Source organism: Carcharhinus amblyrhynchos, chromosome 24 (genome assembly GCF_965287045.1).
Source record: "Carcharhinus amblyrhynchos chromosome 24, sCarAmb.v2.hapA, whole genome shotgun sequence".
Lineage (NCBI taxonomy): Eukaryota > Metazoa > Chordata > Chondrichthyes > Carcharhiniformes > Carcharhinidae > Carcharhinus > Carcharhinus amblyrhynchos.
In genome coordinates, this window is record NC_137347.1 from 43,715,213 (window position 1) to 43,732,793 (window position 17,581).

The following is a 17,581-nucleotide window of genomic DNA, read 5'->3' on the forward strand; positions in this document are numbered from 1 at the left end:
CAGAAACTCGGAGAAGGAGCGACGTGCTCATGGTAACCGGAACACAAATGTAAATAGTAACAAGTATTTGGACGTTTTTGATGCCTTGTTTCCAGCAGTCTGTGTTAAACACATCCTGGATCCCTTTCTGATGTCCTGGGGTTGGAGATTGCTGTCTAAGGAGCCTTGTTACAATGCATCTTGTAGCTGGTATGTACACAATGTGACACATTAACTCTGTTTCTCTCTGCACAGATATTAGCTGCTGTCAATTACCTAGTTTTTATTTTCTGTCTGTGGTGATTTTATGTCATGTTGTTGGGAGTCTGTCCGATGTTTCACAGAGGCTGCATCTACATTGAAAATAACGCACCCGCTTTAAAACAAAACTGGGACAGAACCAGAAATAAACCGCGGCGAGAATGGAAACTGCATTCCACCCAGTCTTGATAAGCAGTAACCATGGAGAATTTCCTGTGCACACAAACACATGAATCATCATGACGAGATATAATGACTCGTTCTGGAACCGCCCGGTTTTGTAACACAGGTTACGTTAGACCCACAAGACTGGGTGAGTGAACAGAGCTGAGAGCGGTGGAGCTGAGCGGAGTTACAGGTGGCGGCTGTGCCCCCGTCCGATGAATGAATTGATCTGTTGCAGATTAAATATTATGAAAAGTGATCAAAGTGTTTTGACAAACCTGCTTGCTGCTTTGCTCGTGACTGTATTCAGTTCAACTCTTGGTAAGTCTTTCAATTAAAGTGTTTTCTGACATATTTTAGTAAATAATCTACACAGTTTAAAACTGTCCTTTTCACCAGATTAGCAACAGGGCCCAGAGCAAGTACATTTTTATTTGTAATGTCTGGTAATTTTGGTGGGTAGTTCCCACAAATATTTTTCTAGTGGTGGATAAGTACCAAAATATTTTGAGAACAAACAGCCTGGTGTGTGTTTACTGAAAGAGCTCGGCGTTTTCTGTGCTTTTTACTGATTTTATGTTGTGGTTAAACTTTGAGGAGAGAGTGGCCTGTGTTGGGGAGCTGAACATTTCAACTCCCAGTTGCTGAATTTCTGAATAATTTGTGGAATAAAACAGTCAACACTTCAGGTCGAGTGATCTTTGATCAGAACTCTGACCAAAGGCACGCAAGCTGGAAGTAGATGCTGTCTGACTTGCTGAGCTTTTCCAGCACCTTGTTATTTTATTTTCTATTTTCAATCTAATCAGTCTAGAGCACTTCTAACATTTTCCCTCCAATGATCTTACTCAGCCTGTGAAACTTGAAGTGAGATTGCTAATTTAGGGGCAGTTTTATATTCTATGTTCATGGCCAGTGGGATCTGGAGGGAAACTGTTCAAACTCTCCATGTGGTATCAATTCATGATGATTGTCAACTTGGATTGGATTCATCACGGATCCCAGAGTTGAAGGACCAGTATTTAACCAATTATCCAGTCCAGTGCTAGGACCATTGATGTGGTGGAGGCTACCTCGCTGAATATATTTAAGTCACGGGTAGACTTGGCCTCCGTGCGGCAGGTGCCGAGCGCGGACCACCACCTGGTGTGGGCGGACTTTGTCCTGTCCCGTGTCCGGCGGGGGTCCGCGTACTGGCACTTTAACAACTCGCTGCTGGAGGACGAGCGCTTCCTGGACTCGTTCCGTCGATTCTGGGCCGGCTGGACAAGGAAGCGGGGAGGCTTCCCCTCCTTGAGGCTCTGGTGGGACGTGGGCAAGACTCACGTCCGTACCTTCTGTCAGGAGTAGGCGAGGGGGTCGACGAGGAGGCGGAAATCCAGGTTCGAGGAGTTGGAGAAGGAGCTGTTCGACCTGGAGGCACGTCTCGGTGGGCCCGACACAGACCCGGCCCTGCGTCTGGAGTACAGGGAGAAGAAGGACGCGCTGCAGGACCTGCAACTGGTCGGGTCCCGCGGCGCGTACGTGAGGTCGCGGATCCAGTTCCGAGTGGACCTGGACCGCGGCTCTCCCTTCTTCTACTCGCTGGAAAAAGGCCGGGCTGACCGTCAGCAGCTCCTTACGCTGCTGGCCGACGACGGTTCCCCCGTCTCGGATCTGGAGGGCATCCGGGCCGTCGCCCGGGATTATTACACCTCCCTCTTCTCTCCGGATCCGTCCAGCGAGGATGCCCGCAGAGTTCTGTGGGAGGACCTGCCGCAGGTCAGCCCAGAGGGCGTGGGTCGGCTGGAGGCCGATATCACCCTGGCCGAGCTGACCGGCGCCCTGAACGGCCTCGGACGGGGTAAGGCCCCGGGAATGGACGGGCTGACCGTGGAGTTCTTCAGGGCGTTCTGGGACGTCCTGGGGAGCGACTACGCGGGGGTCCTGGGGGAGAGCATTGCGAGCGGGGAGATGCCCCTCTCGTGGCGCAGGGCCGTCATTGCCCTGCTGCCCAAGAAGGGGGATCTCAGGTTGCTGAAAAACTGGCGCCCGGTCTCCCTCCTCAGCACCGATTACAAAATCTTCGCCAGGGCCTTGTCTTTGCGCCTCGGATCCGTGCTGGACCACATGATCCACCCTGACCAGTCCTACACGGTCCCGGGCCGCTCCATCCACGACAACATCCATCTGGTCTGGGACCTGATCCATCATTCCCAGAGGGCTGGTCTGTCCAGCGCCGCATTGTCCTTAGATCAGGAGAAGGCGTTCGACAGGGTGGAGCACGAGTATTTACTCGGGACTCTGCGGGCATTCGGGTTCGGGACGCAGTTTGTGGCCCGGATCCGATTACTGTACTCTGCCGCAGAGTGTCTGATTAAGGTTAACGGGTCGCTGACGGCGCCCCTTCGCTTCGGGAGAGGAGTACGGCAGGGCTGCCCCTTGTCCGGCCAACTCTATTCCGTGTGCGTGGAGCCCTTCCTGCGCCTCTTGCGGAGGAGGTTGTCGGGTTTGACTCTGCGCGGCCCGGACGTAGGGGTGATCCTGTCAGCTTACACCGACGACGTGCTCCTGGTGTTCACGGACCCGGCTGACCTGCGGAGGATGCGAGAATGCCAGGCGGTGTACTCCGCCGCCTCCTCCGCCAGGATCAACTGGGCCAAGTGTTCCGGACTCCTGGTCGGTCCCTGGGAGACGGACCCCCTTGCGGAGGAGCTCAGGCCTTTCACCTGGAGCAGGACCCACCTCCTCTACCTGGGGGTCCATCTCTGCCCAGCCGAGGAATCCTGGCCAGAGAACTGGCGGGAGCTGGAGGCCAAAGTCTCTGCCCGCCTGGCTCGCTGGACAGGACTGCTCCGAGTGCTGTCCTACAGGGCGCGAGTTCTGGTCATAAACCAGCTGGTGGCCTCCATGTTGTGGTACCGGCTGGTCGCTTTGACCCCTCCCCCTGGCTTTGTCGCCAATATCCAGAGAACCCTCGTGCGGTTCTTCTGGGACAATCGACTGCACTGGGTCGCTGCCGAGGTTCTGCATCTCCCGCTTGAGGAGGGCGGCCAAGGTCTGGTGTGCCTCCGCACACAGATAGCGACCTTCCGCCTCCAGACCCTCCAGACCTTTACGTCCAGCCTCCTCCACGATGGTGCGCCCTGGCCACGTATTTCTTCCCCCAGTGGCGTGGCCTCAATTACGACATGCAGCTCCTGCACATCAATCTGGGGCGCGTTCCGACCTCGTTGCGGGAGCTGCCCGTCTTTTACCAGGACCTCCTCACCGTCTGGAACGCGGTCGCCTCGCGGCGCAGTTCTCCCCCGTCAGGAGTAGCGGCCCTCGTGCGAGAGCCGTTGCTCAGGAATCCGCACCTCCAGCCGTATAACTTCAGGTGGCTGACGGAGAGGGAGGCTGTGGAGGCCGGGGTGACCAGGATCGGGGACGTGCTGGACGGCGGAGGAGCGGGCTGGATGAACCCTGGCGTGCTGGCTGAGCGCGCGGGGGTGTCCGTCCGGCGCGCGGCCAAAGCCATCCAAGACCTTAGGACGGTCGTGCTGGGCCCCGAAAGCACACGCCAGCTCGAGGCGGCTCGGGCGTGCGGTGGGATCCCGTCTGAGCGTTCCCCTGTTTGGACGGAATTCCACATTGGCCCGAAGCCGAGACCCCCCTCCCCGGGTCAGGTGCCCCACAGCGCGAGCTGCCTCGCGGGAATGTCCTCCGTGCCCTTTTCCAGCGCGCGGAGGCGTTTCCTGTACGGGCTGCTGCTGCACACCTTCCGCTACCACTCCCTCGCCCGTTGCCCGGACACACCTTGGCGGGCCTTGTTACCCCCGGGCGGCGGAGGTCCCCGATGGAGGTCCCTCTACGGAGGGATCTCCCCCAATGACCTCGGGGACCTGGGGTGGAGGGTGCTGCACGCGGCGGTGCCGTGCAACAGTCGGATTCACTGGCTCACGGGCTCCCGAGACTGCTCTTTCTGTGGCCTTGTGGAGTCCGTGGACCACGTCTACGTTTTGTGTTATAGATTGCACTCCCTTTTTGATTTTCTGAAGAACCTTTTATTGATGTTCTGTTTGCATTTCAGTCCCACGCTCCTGATCTACGGACACCCGGTGTGGAGAGGGGAGGGTCGGGACGCCGACCTCCTCGTGAACCTGCTCCTGGGCCTGGCGAAACGCGCCATCGGCAGGTCCAGGCAGCGGGCGATCGACGGGGCCGTCCGTCCCGACTGCCTGCCCCTCTACCGCGGCTACGTTCGCGGCCGGGTGTCCCTGGAGAGGGAGCACGCGGTGTCCGCGGGCACCGTCGAGGCCTTCCGTGCCCGTTGGGCACCGCAGGGGCTGAGGTGCCTTATAGACCCCGATAATCACATTTTGATTTGACGTGTTTTAAGTTTCCTTTGTACCTTTTGTTTCTGTTCGGGCCGTTCCCCCTCCTTTTGGGGAGCTGCCCCCTTTTTCTTTGTCTGAACGCAATTTAAGTTTGTTTACTTGTTTGACCCGCCCAAAAGACCGACCGAAAGATTTCCGGGGGGGGGGGGGGGGGGTGCTGGTTAATTAGTTCAATTGTTGTTTTTTTTTCTGGAATTATTGCTGTCAGCTGAGTGTGGTCTGTGTCTATAAAAGGTGCTGCTTGGTGCCTGAAAGAATAGTTCAGTTGTTTGGAATGATGGGGGATTTTGGAGTGAAGTTTTTCTGCCCACTGTTGATGGTAGTTGGAGCTGTTTGTTGCTCTGATACTTGGCAACAGCCTCCTGGCCAAAGATTTCCATGGATATTCCAAGCCACCCTTAGGCCTCAGGCAGTCTCTCCTCCTGGGCCTCCCATTGATTCCCATTTCCGTGTGTCTCCAGAAAGAAAACAAAAGAAAAAAAATACACAGAAACAGACCAAAATATGAATCATCACCATGACAATATAATGACTCATTCTGGAACCGCCCGGTTTTGTAACACAGGTTATATTAGACCCACAAGACTGGGTGAGTGAACAGAGCTGAGAGAGGTGGAACTGAGCGGAGTTACAGGTGGCGGCTGTGCCCCCGTCCGATGAATGAATTGATCTGTTGCAGATTAAATATTATGAAAAGTGATCAAAGTGTTTTGACAAACCTGCTTGCTGCTTTGCTGGTGACTGTATTCAGTTCAACTCGTGGTAAGTCTTTCAATTAAAGTGTTTTCTGACATATTTTAGTAAATAATCTACACAGTTTAAACTGTCCTTTTCACCAGATTAGCAACAGGGCCCAGAGCAAGTACATTTTTATTAATAATGTCTGCTAATTTTGGTGGGTAGTTCCTGCAAATATTTTTCTAGTGGTGGATAAGTACCAAAATATTTTGAGAACAAACAGCCTGGTGTGTGTTTACTGAAAGAGCTCGGCGTTTTCTGTGCTTTTTACTGATTTTATGTTGTGGTTAAACTTTGAGGAGAGAGTGGCCTGTGTTGGGGAGCTGAACATTTCAACTCCCAGTTGCTGAATTTCTGAATAATTTGTGGAATAAAACAGTCAACACTTCAGGTCGAGTGATCTTTGATCAGAACTCTGACCAAAGGCACACAAGCTGGAAGTAGATGCTGTCTGACTTGCTGAGCTTTTCCAGCACCTTGTTATTTTATTTTCTATTTTCAATCTAATCAGTCTAGAGCACTTCTAACATTTTCCCTCCAATGATCTTACTCAGCCTGTGAAACTTGAAGTGAGATTGCTAATTTAGGGGCAGTTTTATATTCTATGTTCATGGCCAGTGGGATCTGGAGGGAAACTGTTCAAACTCTCCATGTGGTATCAATTCATGATGATTGTCAACTTGGATTGGATTCATCGCGGATCCCAGAGTTGAAAGACCAGTATTTAACCAATTATCCAGTCCAGTGCTAGGACCGTTGATGTGGTGGAGGCTACCTCGCTGAATATATTTAAGTCACGGGTAGATAGATTTCTGATAGGGGAATTAATGGTTATGGGGAGAGGGCGGGAATGTGGAACTGATCCACTTCAGATCAGCCATGATCTTATTGAATGGCGGGGCAGGCTCAGAGGGCTAGATGGCCTACTCCTGCTCCTATTTCTTATGTTCTTATCCCTCTGCACCAGGCATTTCAATCATTACTGTTTCCTTCAATGGTGTTAGTACATTCATGGTTATTCAGCTAATATTTAATATATTGATTTATATTTGGGCTTTTGGTACCCTCGATGTCACATGTGTTGAAGTTATTTATCTGCTCCTTGTCCTCTCTCAGCATTCCATGTTTATTTTAATATTCCCATCAATTTCCAAACTTTCTATCCTCCCTCAGGGTGGCAGAGACCCTGCTTTGACACTAGGCACGCACACAAGGAGATACTAGACTTGTTGCATAGTCTGTGCTGAACAAATTTTAAACTGGGGCCAGATTGAATTGGACTGCAAGGGAACAGGGAGCCTGGTGTTCACTGACTACAGTAGGTTTAAAAAGATGGATTTTGGGTTCTGTCCTGATGCTGGGCAATGACCTTGACCAGTTCAGTAGTTCAGTTCCTGTAACGTTCGTTGAGTGAGTCGGTGAGACAATGTATGAGGAAATATCAACCCATCAGGGGAAGGGGTGAAAAGAGAGAAGACAGAGAAATAATTTGCAGATTGTTTTTTTGATGTGTTCAAGGTTAAATATGCTCAGATTAACTGTCCTTAAACAGATCTTGGCAATAAATCTCCTCCATTCTCTTACTAACTTATGTATTTTTCTTCAAAGCTGAATTTAGGGTTTATACCTCAGAGACACCAGTGACTGCTATCTACGGCCAGTATACAGTGCTGAGATGTAGCTTTACAGCTCAGGATAAATCGTCACTGGACGCATTGGTCATCAACTGGGAACGAGTCGAGACCGAGGAAGTTGTTTTTAGTTATTATTATGGAAAAGAGCAACGGAGTCACCAAAGCTCTCGTTATTTGGGGAGGACCAGCTTATTCCTGGAGGAATTAAAACATGGGAATGCCTCAATGAAGCTGGAAGGAGTGAGAGCAGAGGATGCTGGACAATACAAGTGCTTTGTCAGTAATGTAAAGGGAAGTGACCAGGACACACTGTCACTAATATTTGCCGGTACTTACTTTTTTTTGTTCTCTGTGCTGTATATCAAAATCATGCTTCTTGGTCACCTGCAATGACCCAGTGAGTCTAACTGAGTGTCTAAAGTAAGCAGTACAGACCAAAATGGATTGGCAAAGGGTTTAGCTCCTTTCTACTCCCAACAGTGCCAGCAGGGTATTGGCCGACCTTGCCACGTCTCTGTTAAGGTGGAAACTCCCCTATTGGCTGTTCACTTTACCAATTGGACATTAATCTGATGTACCTATCATAGGTGAATGTTGAGAGTTATGGATGTGAATGATGATGATTTAAACCATTGAACGTGACACTGTTTACCCCAGCAGAGCTTCAAACCCCTACAGGAGCAAGGGGATAAGGGGAGGGAAAAATAGCAGGAATGGAAAAAGTAAACACGTGCTTCAATTTGTATTCTAAATCTCATGACAGAATTCCAGTGAAATGTGATGAATCTTGTGGATTTAATGATCAGACCCTATTTGCTAAAATTCATTTACATTTTCCCAGCTGCTAGATTGATCAAATTGAGTTCAGAAGCTGCCAGTTCTGGCTGGAAAGATGGTAATCCAGAGTCATGGGAGTAGTTGTGAAATCAGAAGTTGATACTTGTGCCCATGAGTCTGAAGAGTGACTGGGTAACAATAAAAAACAGCACACTCAGCCAGCCGCTCAGAGACTCTCTTTATTTTCAAGAAGAGTTACATGCAGCTCAGGCAGCCGTTGTAGGTCATTTCTTCAGCTGGGGTGCTGTCATCACAAAAAAAGTCAGTTTCAATTGAACATGAGTAGCTGACTTTAACCCTGATTGGCTATATCTTATTGTCCATCAGTGGCAATCTAAACTGCTGAACAGTATTCTACTCAATACTGAATCTCGCTCTAACAGCAGCCTGCTGGATATTGTAGTAATGTTATAGCTACATTTATTAATTTGTGATTTAAACATCTTTACAAATTGATCACTAACTGCCACAGGTCCATTTGTACTTGGACTTGGCATTTGAACATTTAAGTTTTTTTATTGCATTTAATTACAGTAATTTGTGGGGGGAGACCCTAGTTGGCATAATTTTGTTTATTTCTTGTTTCTGATGACTTGTCCGGATTTACTCTGCAGCATTTTACAAGGAACCTGATTTTTTTATTCAACTGACACCTTCTGGGACAGTGTTCAAATTTGAATCCCAAGGTTATCCCAAAGCTTCTGTTTCCTGGTACAATGAAGAAAACAAGGATATTTCTCCATTGTCTGAGACTTTATACCAGCAAAGTGGAGATGGTCTCTATTCACTGCAGAGCATTCTGGAAGTCAGTGATGCCAATAGAAGTTCTAACTACACATTTAGATTAAGGAATGATGTGCTACACCAGTCAGTCTCTCAAACATTTGGTCTTTCTAAAGGTAGGTTCATTTGTATATCCGACACACTCTATACTCTGAAGCTCATGTTGTCTTGTAATGCAGTGCTGAATTACTACACCTTAATGGAGAACAATGAATTGATGTCAAATGCAGGAACCTGCTGCGTTTTTCTAGTTTGTCCCCCAGGTTTCTGTGGGAGGGGGAGGGGGAGAGAAAGAAAGAGAGGGGGAGGGGGAGAGAGAGAAAGAGGGGGAGGGGGAGAGAAAGAGGGGGAGGGGGAGGGGGAGGGAAAGAAAGAGAGGGGGAGGGGGAGGGAAAGAAAGAGAGGGGGAGGGGGAGAGAAAGAGGAGAGAGAGGGGGAGGGGGAGAGACAACAACAAGAAACACTGCAGGATTCTCGTCACAATTCTCTAGAGTCAAAGGTATTTAAAAGCAGAAAAATGTTTGTTAAAATCAAGAAGCCCAAACATGCAGCTGTTCTTTCATGATCTTGGAAGCTGCTGAATATTAATAAATCTACTTGTGCAGCTGTTTAGACTTATGATATCGAAACAGAAGCAATTTGAAATGAGAATGAATTTACAGAAGGGCTACTTTCTTTCTCTCCCCCCTCCCCCTCTCTTTCTTTCTCTCCCCCTCCCCCTCTCTTTCTCTCTCTCCCTCCCCCTCTCTTTCTTTCTCTCCCCCTCTCTTTCTTTCTCTCCCCCTCCCCCTCCCCCTCCCCTCTCTTTCTCTCCCCCTCCCCCTCCCCCCTCTTTCTTTCTCTCCCCTCCCCCTTCCTTCTTTCTCTCCCCCTCCCCCTCTCCCTCTTTCTTTCTCTCCCCCTCCCCCTCCCCCTCTCCCTCTTTCTTTCTCTCCCCCTCCCCCTCCCCCTCTCTTTCTTTCTCTCCCCCTCCCTATATAAATTTCAGCCCTTCCAACACTCCCATCCTTTATCCCATCCTGCTCTGAGATCTGATGAGTGGCACAGTCGTTAGCATTGTTGCATCATGGTGCCAGGGACCCCAGTTAAATTCTGGCCTTGGGCATCTGTCTGTTTGGAGTTTGCAAATTCCCCCCTGTGTCTGCATGGTTTTCCTTCTATAGTTCAAAGATGTGCAGGTTAGGTGGATGAGCCATGGTAAATGTGCAGAGGGGAGGGCCTGGGTGGGATGGTCTTCAGAGACAGTACAGACTTGATGGGACGAATGGCCTCTTTCTCTACTGCAGTGGTTCAATAATTCTATGAACTTTCACCCTATGCTCACTGGTCCTCATCACCACATGCCGCAAATTTAAAATTCTCAGTCTTGTTTCCAGTCCCTTTTTGTGGCCTTGTCCCTCTTTATATTTGGAACCTTCAAAACTAAGAATTCTACTCCTAACTTGCTTACTGCATTTCCCTACTTCTGGCTGCTCACAAACTCCTTCCCTGTCACCCTACTCTCTCTTCTATCCCTCCTCCTTTAAAACTTCCCTTAGATTAGTCAAAGATGTAGATTTTATTGTTGTGCCTTCCCATCCAATATTTCCCTTTGCAGATATCAGCCATGTATCAGTGATAGATGGCTGTGTGTTCATGTCTCCCTTAGCACCAATCTTGGTTGAGTCTGGTGGAGCTTGTTGTAAGAAGTCTCACAACACCAGATTAAAGTCCAACAGGTTTATTTGGTAGCAAACGCCACTAGCTCCTTTTGTCTGAGTGGGAGATCTGCTTGTTGTGCACATATTGCCTTCTGTTCTTCCTGCATTACAATAACGACCTGAATTTCAAGTACTTCACTGGTTGTAAAGTGCTTTGCAATCATGAATGACATGATATAACGACAAGTCCTTTTTTCTTTCTTGCTGCTTTGAGGTGTTTTTCAATGTTAAAGGTGTTATATTCTGTTAACCTTTGTTCCTGATTTACTATCCAGTGTAAAAGAAAATCACAAATTCAATTCTTAAAACTGATTAATCTTTCATTGTATTTTAATCTATGAACAAAAAAAAATGAAGTTAATGCTGAAGCCACCAACAGTTATTTTCCTTTTTCACAGAATTGGAAGCTTCTGGAGCACATACAAGAATTCATTGGTTAGTTGCAGTCTCTCTCCTTGTCATTGAATTTCTCATCATTTTAACGCTGGTGACAGTTGTGTGCAAGAAACATCCTCGTAAAATAACAGGAGAATTTCAAAATGGACTCTGTAATTCCTGATGGACCATTCAGAGAAATGTGTGATTACCTGCCCAAGTAGCTGTGAAGCAAGATGGGATTACTGCTTCTTAAAGCTCTGCCCAAATGTGAATGCCATTATCTCCTGCAGGATCGGGAGAAATTTAACTTAAATTGTATAATTTTTGAAAATCATGTTTGTAAACAAATCAGTGCATTATGTACAGCATGAGAAGCTTTTGGAGATATTTATTGTTTAAATAAACCTGCATCACATCTCTTGCCTTCACCTGCTTACATGAAGTTATACGAATGAAGTAGTGGCATGATGGGAAAATTGGTCAAGTATTTGGTTAAAAAAATAAGAAACACTGACTCCGCATAACCTAAGACATGAATAAGACCCGACGCCACATAACTTAGGGCTGGAGGAGTGAGGCGAAATAAGGTCAGAAATGATGAAGTCATCGGCCGCCTTCTGTTCGACCAAAAGTACAAGCTAATGGTATTATCGAGACAAAGAGGTCTTAGAGGTCACCAGATCCTAATACAATTGATGATGTATTACTGCTTGTATTAGTAATTGAACATGTCCACTGATAAGAAAAAGGTATAACTATGGAACTGATTCTTATAGCAGGTGCGGTCTTGGTATAGAATCAACAGTTTGTAGGGACTGATCTGTTCTGGCAAATTCAAACCGTGCTCCGGTTTCATCTCAGTCCAAAGATGGCCGGGTTAGTTGATCGGCCACGCAAAATTTTGTTGACTGCTGGATTAGGGTTGAGGGGATCGATGGCCTTCTGCTCCTTTGCTCTTTGGTTAATAACCTGAACACAGACAATGGAGAATAACATGGCTCAGAATAAATCACTAGAATGAGGTGCCTATTCTTGCAAAAGGCAGACTAGGAAAAGAGAGACAGTATGAGGGGAGAAGGCAGGAACTGGTCATAATCGGAAATCAATGGTCTGCTCTGGCTACTCAACCATTAAAACTAGATCTTATACAAAACAATTACTGATAACTTAGTTAAGAAGCAACATTGCACTACAAAGTTCAGAGGATCATCGTCCTGACTTGATTTTATTTTCGTATTCTGAAGCCATTTGACCAAACTGAAAAATAAAATATCTGTGCTTATAAAGTTTTTAATAAATGAAAATGGATTAAATTTGATGTGTGTGGTGATTCCTGTTATGTGTGGCATATCTTCTCTGGCTTGGCATGCTTTGCAAGCCAGTGGATTAGAGGATTGCAGGATCCATGTTTTCTTTTTGATCGACTGCTGAAACAATAACTGGCAGTTGCAATGTTAAGCACCTCACGAGCCTTCAGATGTACTGATTGACCCCGAGAGGTACCTGCACCAAAAACAAAATTCACGTTTTTAAAAATTTCCCATTCATTCTCACTGTCTAGTTAAAACTTTAGTTCCTGGAATTTAAATCTTAGAATAGAACAAAGTTAGCAGTTAAATTTGTCTCGTGAAACAACAAAAAATAGGCTAATGTATCTAAATTTATTGGTGATACAAAGTGAGTTAAAAATGTAAATTGTGAGGGTGGTGGGGGGGCAGGACACAGAGGCTGTAAAGGGATATAGACAGGTTAAGTAAGTGGGCAACAAGATGGCAGATGGAGTTTAATGTGGGGAAGTGTAAGGTTATTCATTTTGGTCCTAAGAAAAGCAGAATTTTTTTTAAAGGCTCAAAACTTCTAACTGATGTTTCAAGGGACATGGGTGTGCTTGTATAAAGCATGTAGAAAGATAGCATGCAGGTACAACAAGAAGGCAAATACCAAGGTGACCTTTATTTCAAGGGGATTGGAGGAAAGAATAAAGAAGTCTTGTTAAAATTGTATGGGATTTTAGTGCGATCACATTTGAAATACTGTGTGCAGTTTGGTTAAGAGAGGGTATACTTGTATTGGAAACAGTGCAGCAAATATTCACTAAATTGGTGTCTGGGAAGGGAAAGTTCTTCTATGATGAGAGGTTGAGTAAATTGGGTCTACATTCTGAAGCTCATAAAAGTGAGCAATTATTTCATTGAAACATACTAGAGGAAATTCTGTGATCATTTTTAAGGCAGGAAATCGATAGACTTCTGGACATTTACGAGAGAAAGGAACATGGGGGGAGTGTGGGAAAGTGAGATTGAGGTAGATGTTTAATGATCACCTAATTGAATAGAGGAGCACGGTCACTGGGGCCAAATGCTGTACTCCTGTTCTGAAGGATACTGACAGGGTTGACATTGAGAGGTTGTTTCCACCGGCTGAGGGATTCACAGATGAATCATGTAGGACTGAGATGGGGAGTAATTTCTTCACTTGGGGTTGTGAATCTTTGGAGTGCAGTATCATAGAGGGTTGCAAATACTCAGCATTAAATATATTTTTAAGATGGCGCAGATTTTTGGTTTCTCAGGGAATCAATGAATGTGGAGAATGGCTGTGAAAGTTGAAGCCCAAGGTCATATTGAATGGCAGGGCTGGATCTACAATCCATGTGGTCTTCTCCGGCTCCTATATCGTATTCTACTTTATTTTGAACTTATCTTCTTTAATGTAGCTGGCATTGGACAGTTGGCATTAGAATCTTGGAATCAATTGAATGTTTTTATGGGATGGCATTGTGAGCATTTGGAGAGATTGATGTGCAAAGTTTGAGCTTCTCCTGAAACTTGGCAGAGTTCAACGCTTAATTGAGCAACATCAGGGACTGACAGATCTGCATATTTTGGTTTGAGTTACACCAGACTCCTCAGGTGAATATCTGCTCCAAAGTACCTTCTCTTAAAGTAGGCATCACTAATATAATTTATACAAAATCAAATGAAATAAATCCATAATTCTAAATCAAAAGTTGCCAATGTTAGTTCGATACTTTGAAGCCTGTGCTGCCCACTGGTTGTGAATGTTCTTGAGACGCACACAGATATCAAGTGTCCTGTCACTAGGGTCGATATGGACAAGACTTGGGGAAGAAATTTCAGGGACATGCTCATTCTGAAGGTGGGTATTGTCGTTTTAGCCAGGCCCATTTAAGCCTTGCTGGTTTAGGGTTCAAACAATGAGATAGATTCCTGGGATAAGACAATTATCTTCTCGGGAGGGATTGAGTCAAATGAACAAGGTGATCTTATGGAGACATAAAAAATACTTAGAAGATTGACACAGTCGATGTTGAGATGCTGAAGTGGCAGGAGTCTCAGAGTAAGAATTGGTCACTTAGGAATATAATGAGAAAAAATCCCTTGACTCAAGTTTGGAATTCTCTACCCCCATGGGTTTAGCTGCTGAACATAAACAAAACTCAGATTAATAGGTAGAAGGTTAGTCATGAGCTTGATGCATGACAAAGTAGTTTCAAGGGAGCCATATGACTTACTCCTGATTCTACATGTGCTTTTATGACTCATGTTAATCATTTATGAATAACAGCTTGAGAATGATTCATATTAATCATAGAGTCATAGAGGTTTACAGCATGGAAACAGGGCCTTTGGCCCAACTTGAACAAAGAACACAGAACAAAGAACAAAAACAGCCCGGGAAACAGGTCCTTCGGCCCAATGAGCCCGTGCCGCCATTTTAACATTACCAGTCCCCCCCTCCACCCATGACCCTTATCTATTGTTTTATGGCAATCCACATGGAGGGAAACTAATTTAGGGACAATTTATTACTTCCAATCAGCCTAATAGCACATCTTTGGGGTGTGGGAGGAAACCGGAGCACCCGGAGAAAACCCACATAAGCACAGGGAGAATGCGCAAACTCCCACAGACACCGGCCCAAATCCATGTATCTGCACAGCAAACAGTGATAGTCACTGAGCTGTCGTGTTGCCCAGCATCTGGTCCAGTTTAAGCGTACACTAACGACATGAAGCACTAGGCCAATCTCGAACAACCAAGGTACGACCCATCGCGTGTATGCCCCGTGTTGGACAACAAGGCGGACTGGCTTAAAACCTGTGAATGAAAAGAGAAAAAACATTATTATCATACCATATCCATTTACCTTACCAGGGACGCCCCAATGCTGATGACCCTTATTTAAAACAATCTCCTATATCCACCCATCTCCAACCCACTCATGTGCCTGTCTAAGTTACTCTTAAACAACTGTAGCGTGCCTGCCTCCACCACCTTACTTGGCAGAGCATTCCATACCCCCACTACCCTCTGTGTGAAAAACCTCCTTTTAATATCTGTGTTGTACCTCTCCCCCCTCACCTTAAGCCCATGGCCCCTTGTCCTATGTGTCTCTAACATAGGAAATAGCTTACCTCTGTTTACTCTATCTATACCCTTCATAATCTTATATACCGTCAGTCGCCGTCTTTCAAGAGAAAACAGCCCCAGTTTGTTCAATCTTTCCTCATAACCCAGTCCTTCCATACCAGGCAACATCCTGGCAACTTGTCCATCCCACTCTTTTTTTTAAACCTCTAAGCTCGTCCCAACTGCCTGCATTTAGCCCATATCCCTCTATACTCATCTTACTTATGTAACTGTCCAAATGCTTTATAAAAGACAAAATTGTACCCACCTTTACTACTACCTCTGGCAGCTTATTCCAGACACTCACCACCCTCTGTGTGAAAAATTGCTGCTCTGGACCCTTTTGTATCTCTCCCCCTCACCTTAAACCCATGCTCTCTAGTTTTAGACTCCTCTACCTTTGAGAAAAAATATTGACTATCTAACTAATATGTGCCCCTCATTATTTTATAGACCTCTATAAGATCACTCCTCAGCCTCCTATGGTCCAGAGAAAAAAGTCCCAGTCTATCCAGTTTCTCCTTATAGCTCAAACCATCAAGTCCCGGTAGCATCCTAGTAAATCTCTTCTCCACTTTTTCTAGTTTAGTACTATCCTTTCTATGACAGGGTGGCCAGAACTGTACGCAGTACATTTCAGTGTTCTAGAACATCTTAAACCAGTTTCATCTGCATTTTTAAAATTAGTATTACGTTAACCAACAATAGAAGACAGTTAAGTGTGATAACTGTTGCTGTATGTGTTGTTCAATAGATCTTACAAACAGGTTCTGAGTCCGAACACATAACTAAGTACATAAAGTCCAAGCTATGGGCTAACTCCATATACATTTCTACACAGGTCTCTGTCCAGTCCACGACTGACCCTAGTCTCAGTTCATGTGTTCCTTTATAATCACACTGTGGACAGGTCTGTTCCCTGTCCCACATCAACTGCTGTTATGTCCAAAACCCTTATACTGTATATGGTGTGGAATCCCCAAGAAATCTAGATAATATTTTATGAATTATTGTATTAATTTCTGTGAGACGACTAACAGCAAGTCATCATGAGTCAGCAGATGTGTAACACATAGAATTATAGAAGCCGTACAATACAGAAGGAAGCCATTTGGCCCATCAGGTCTGCACTGACTCAACAACTTACCCAGGCCTCCCCAATACCCATTCATTTACCCCGCTAATCCCCAATCTTACACATCTTTTGATTTGATTTGATTTATTTTTGTCACATGTATTAACATACTGTGAAAAGTATTTCTTGTGTGCTATACAGACAAAGCATACCATTCATAGAGAAGGAAATGAGAGAGCGCAGAATGTAGTGTTACAGTCACAGCTAGGGTGTAGAGGAGGATCAGCTTAATGCGAGGTAAATCCATTCAAAAGTTTGACAACATCAGGGAAAAACATGTTCTTGAGTCAATTGGTATATGACCTCAGACCTTTGAACAAAGAACAAAGAAAATTACAGCATAGGACAGGTCCTTTGGCCATCCAAGCCTGTACTGACCATGCTGGCCGTCTCAACTAAAGTCCCCTACCCTTCAGGGGACCATATCCCTCTATTCCCATTATATTCATGTATTTGTTAAGACCCCCTTAAAGTCACGACCATATCCGCTTCCACTACCTCCCCTGGCAATGAGTTCCAGGCACCCACCACCTCCGTGTAAAAAATCTGCCTTGTACATTTCCTTTAAACCTTGCCCTTGCACCTTAAACCCATGCCCCCTAGTAACTGACTCTTCCACCCTGGGAAAAGCTTCTGACTATCCACTCTATCCATGCCTCTCAAAATCTTGTAGACTTCTATCAGGTCTCCCCTCAACCTTTGTCGTTCCAGAAAGAACAAACCAAGTTTTGCCAACTTTGCCTCTTAGCTGATGCCCTCCATACATCCTGATAAATCTTTTCTGCACCCTCTCCAAAGCCTCCATATCCTTCTGGTAGTGTGGTGAGCAGAATTGAACACTATATTCCAAGTGTGGCTTAACTAAGGTTCTATAAATCTGCAACATGACTTTTTAAACTCAATGCCATGGCCAATGAAGGCAAACATGCCGTATGCCTTCTTGACTACCTTCTCTACCTGCATTGCCACTTTCAGTGACCTGCGTACCCGTACACCCAGATCCCTTTGCCTATCAATACTCTTAAGGGTTCTGCCATTTACTGTATATTTCCTCTCTATTGGACCTTCCAAAATGTGTTACCTCACATTGTCTGGATTAAACTCCATCTGCCACCTCTCTGCCCAAGTCTCCAACCGATCTCTTTCCTGCTGTATCCTCTGGTGTCCTCATCGCTATCCA

General features: G+C 46.0%; 1 protein-coding gene across 2 annotated transcripts; it reads left to right on the plus strand.

Moving 5' to 3' along the window:
- Window positions 1–35: 35 nt before the first annotated feature.
- Window positions 36–11,251, plus strand: LOC145357975 (CD276 antigen-like). 2 transcript variants are annotated; one of them, XM_080211617.1, is made up of 4 exons: window positions 36–189; window positions 7,110–7,463; window positions 8,587–8,871; window positions 10,854–11,251. In XM_080211617.1, exons 1-4 carry the CDS (start codon window positions 174–176, stop codon window positions 11,012–11,014), a joined length of 816 nt encoding a protein of 271 aa, XP_080067743.1. In that variant the 5' UTR covers window positions 36–173; the 3' UTR covers window positions 11,015–11,251. The 2 variants fall into 2 exon arrangements, with proteins under 2 accessions (XP_080067743.1, XP_080067742.1); XM_080211616.1 differs by lacking the exon at window positions 36–189 and adding an exon at window positions 5,312–5,525.
- Window positions 11,252–17,581: the final 6,330 nt, after the last annotated feature.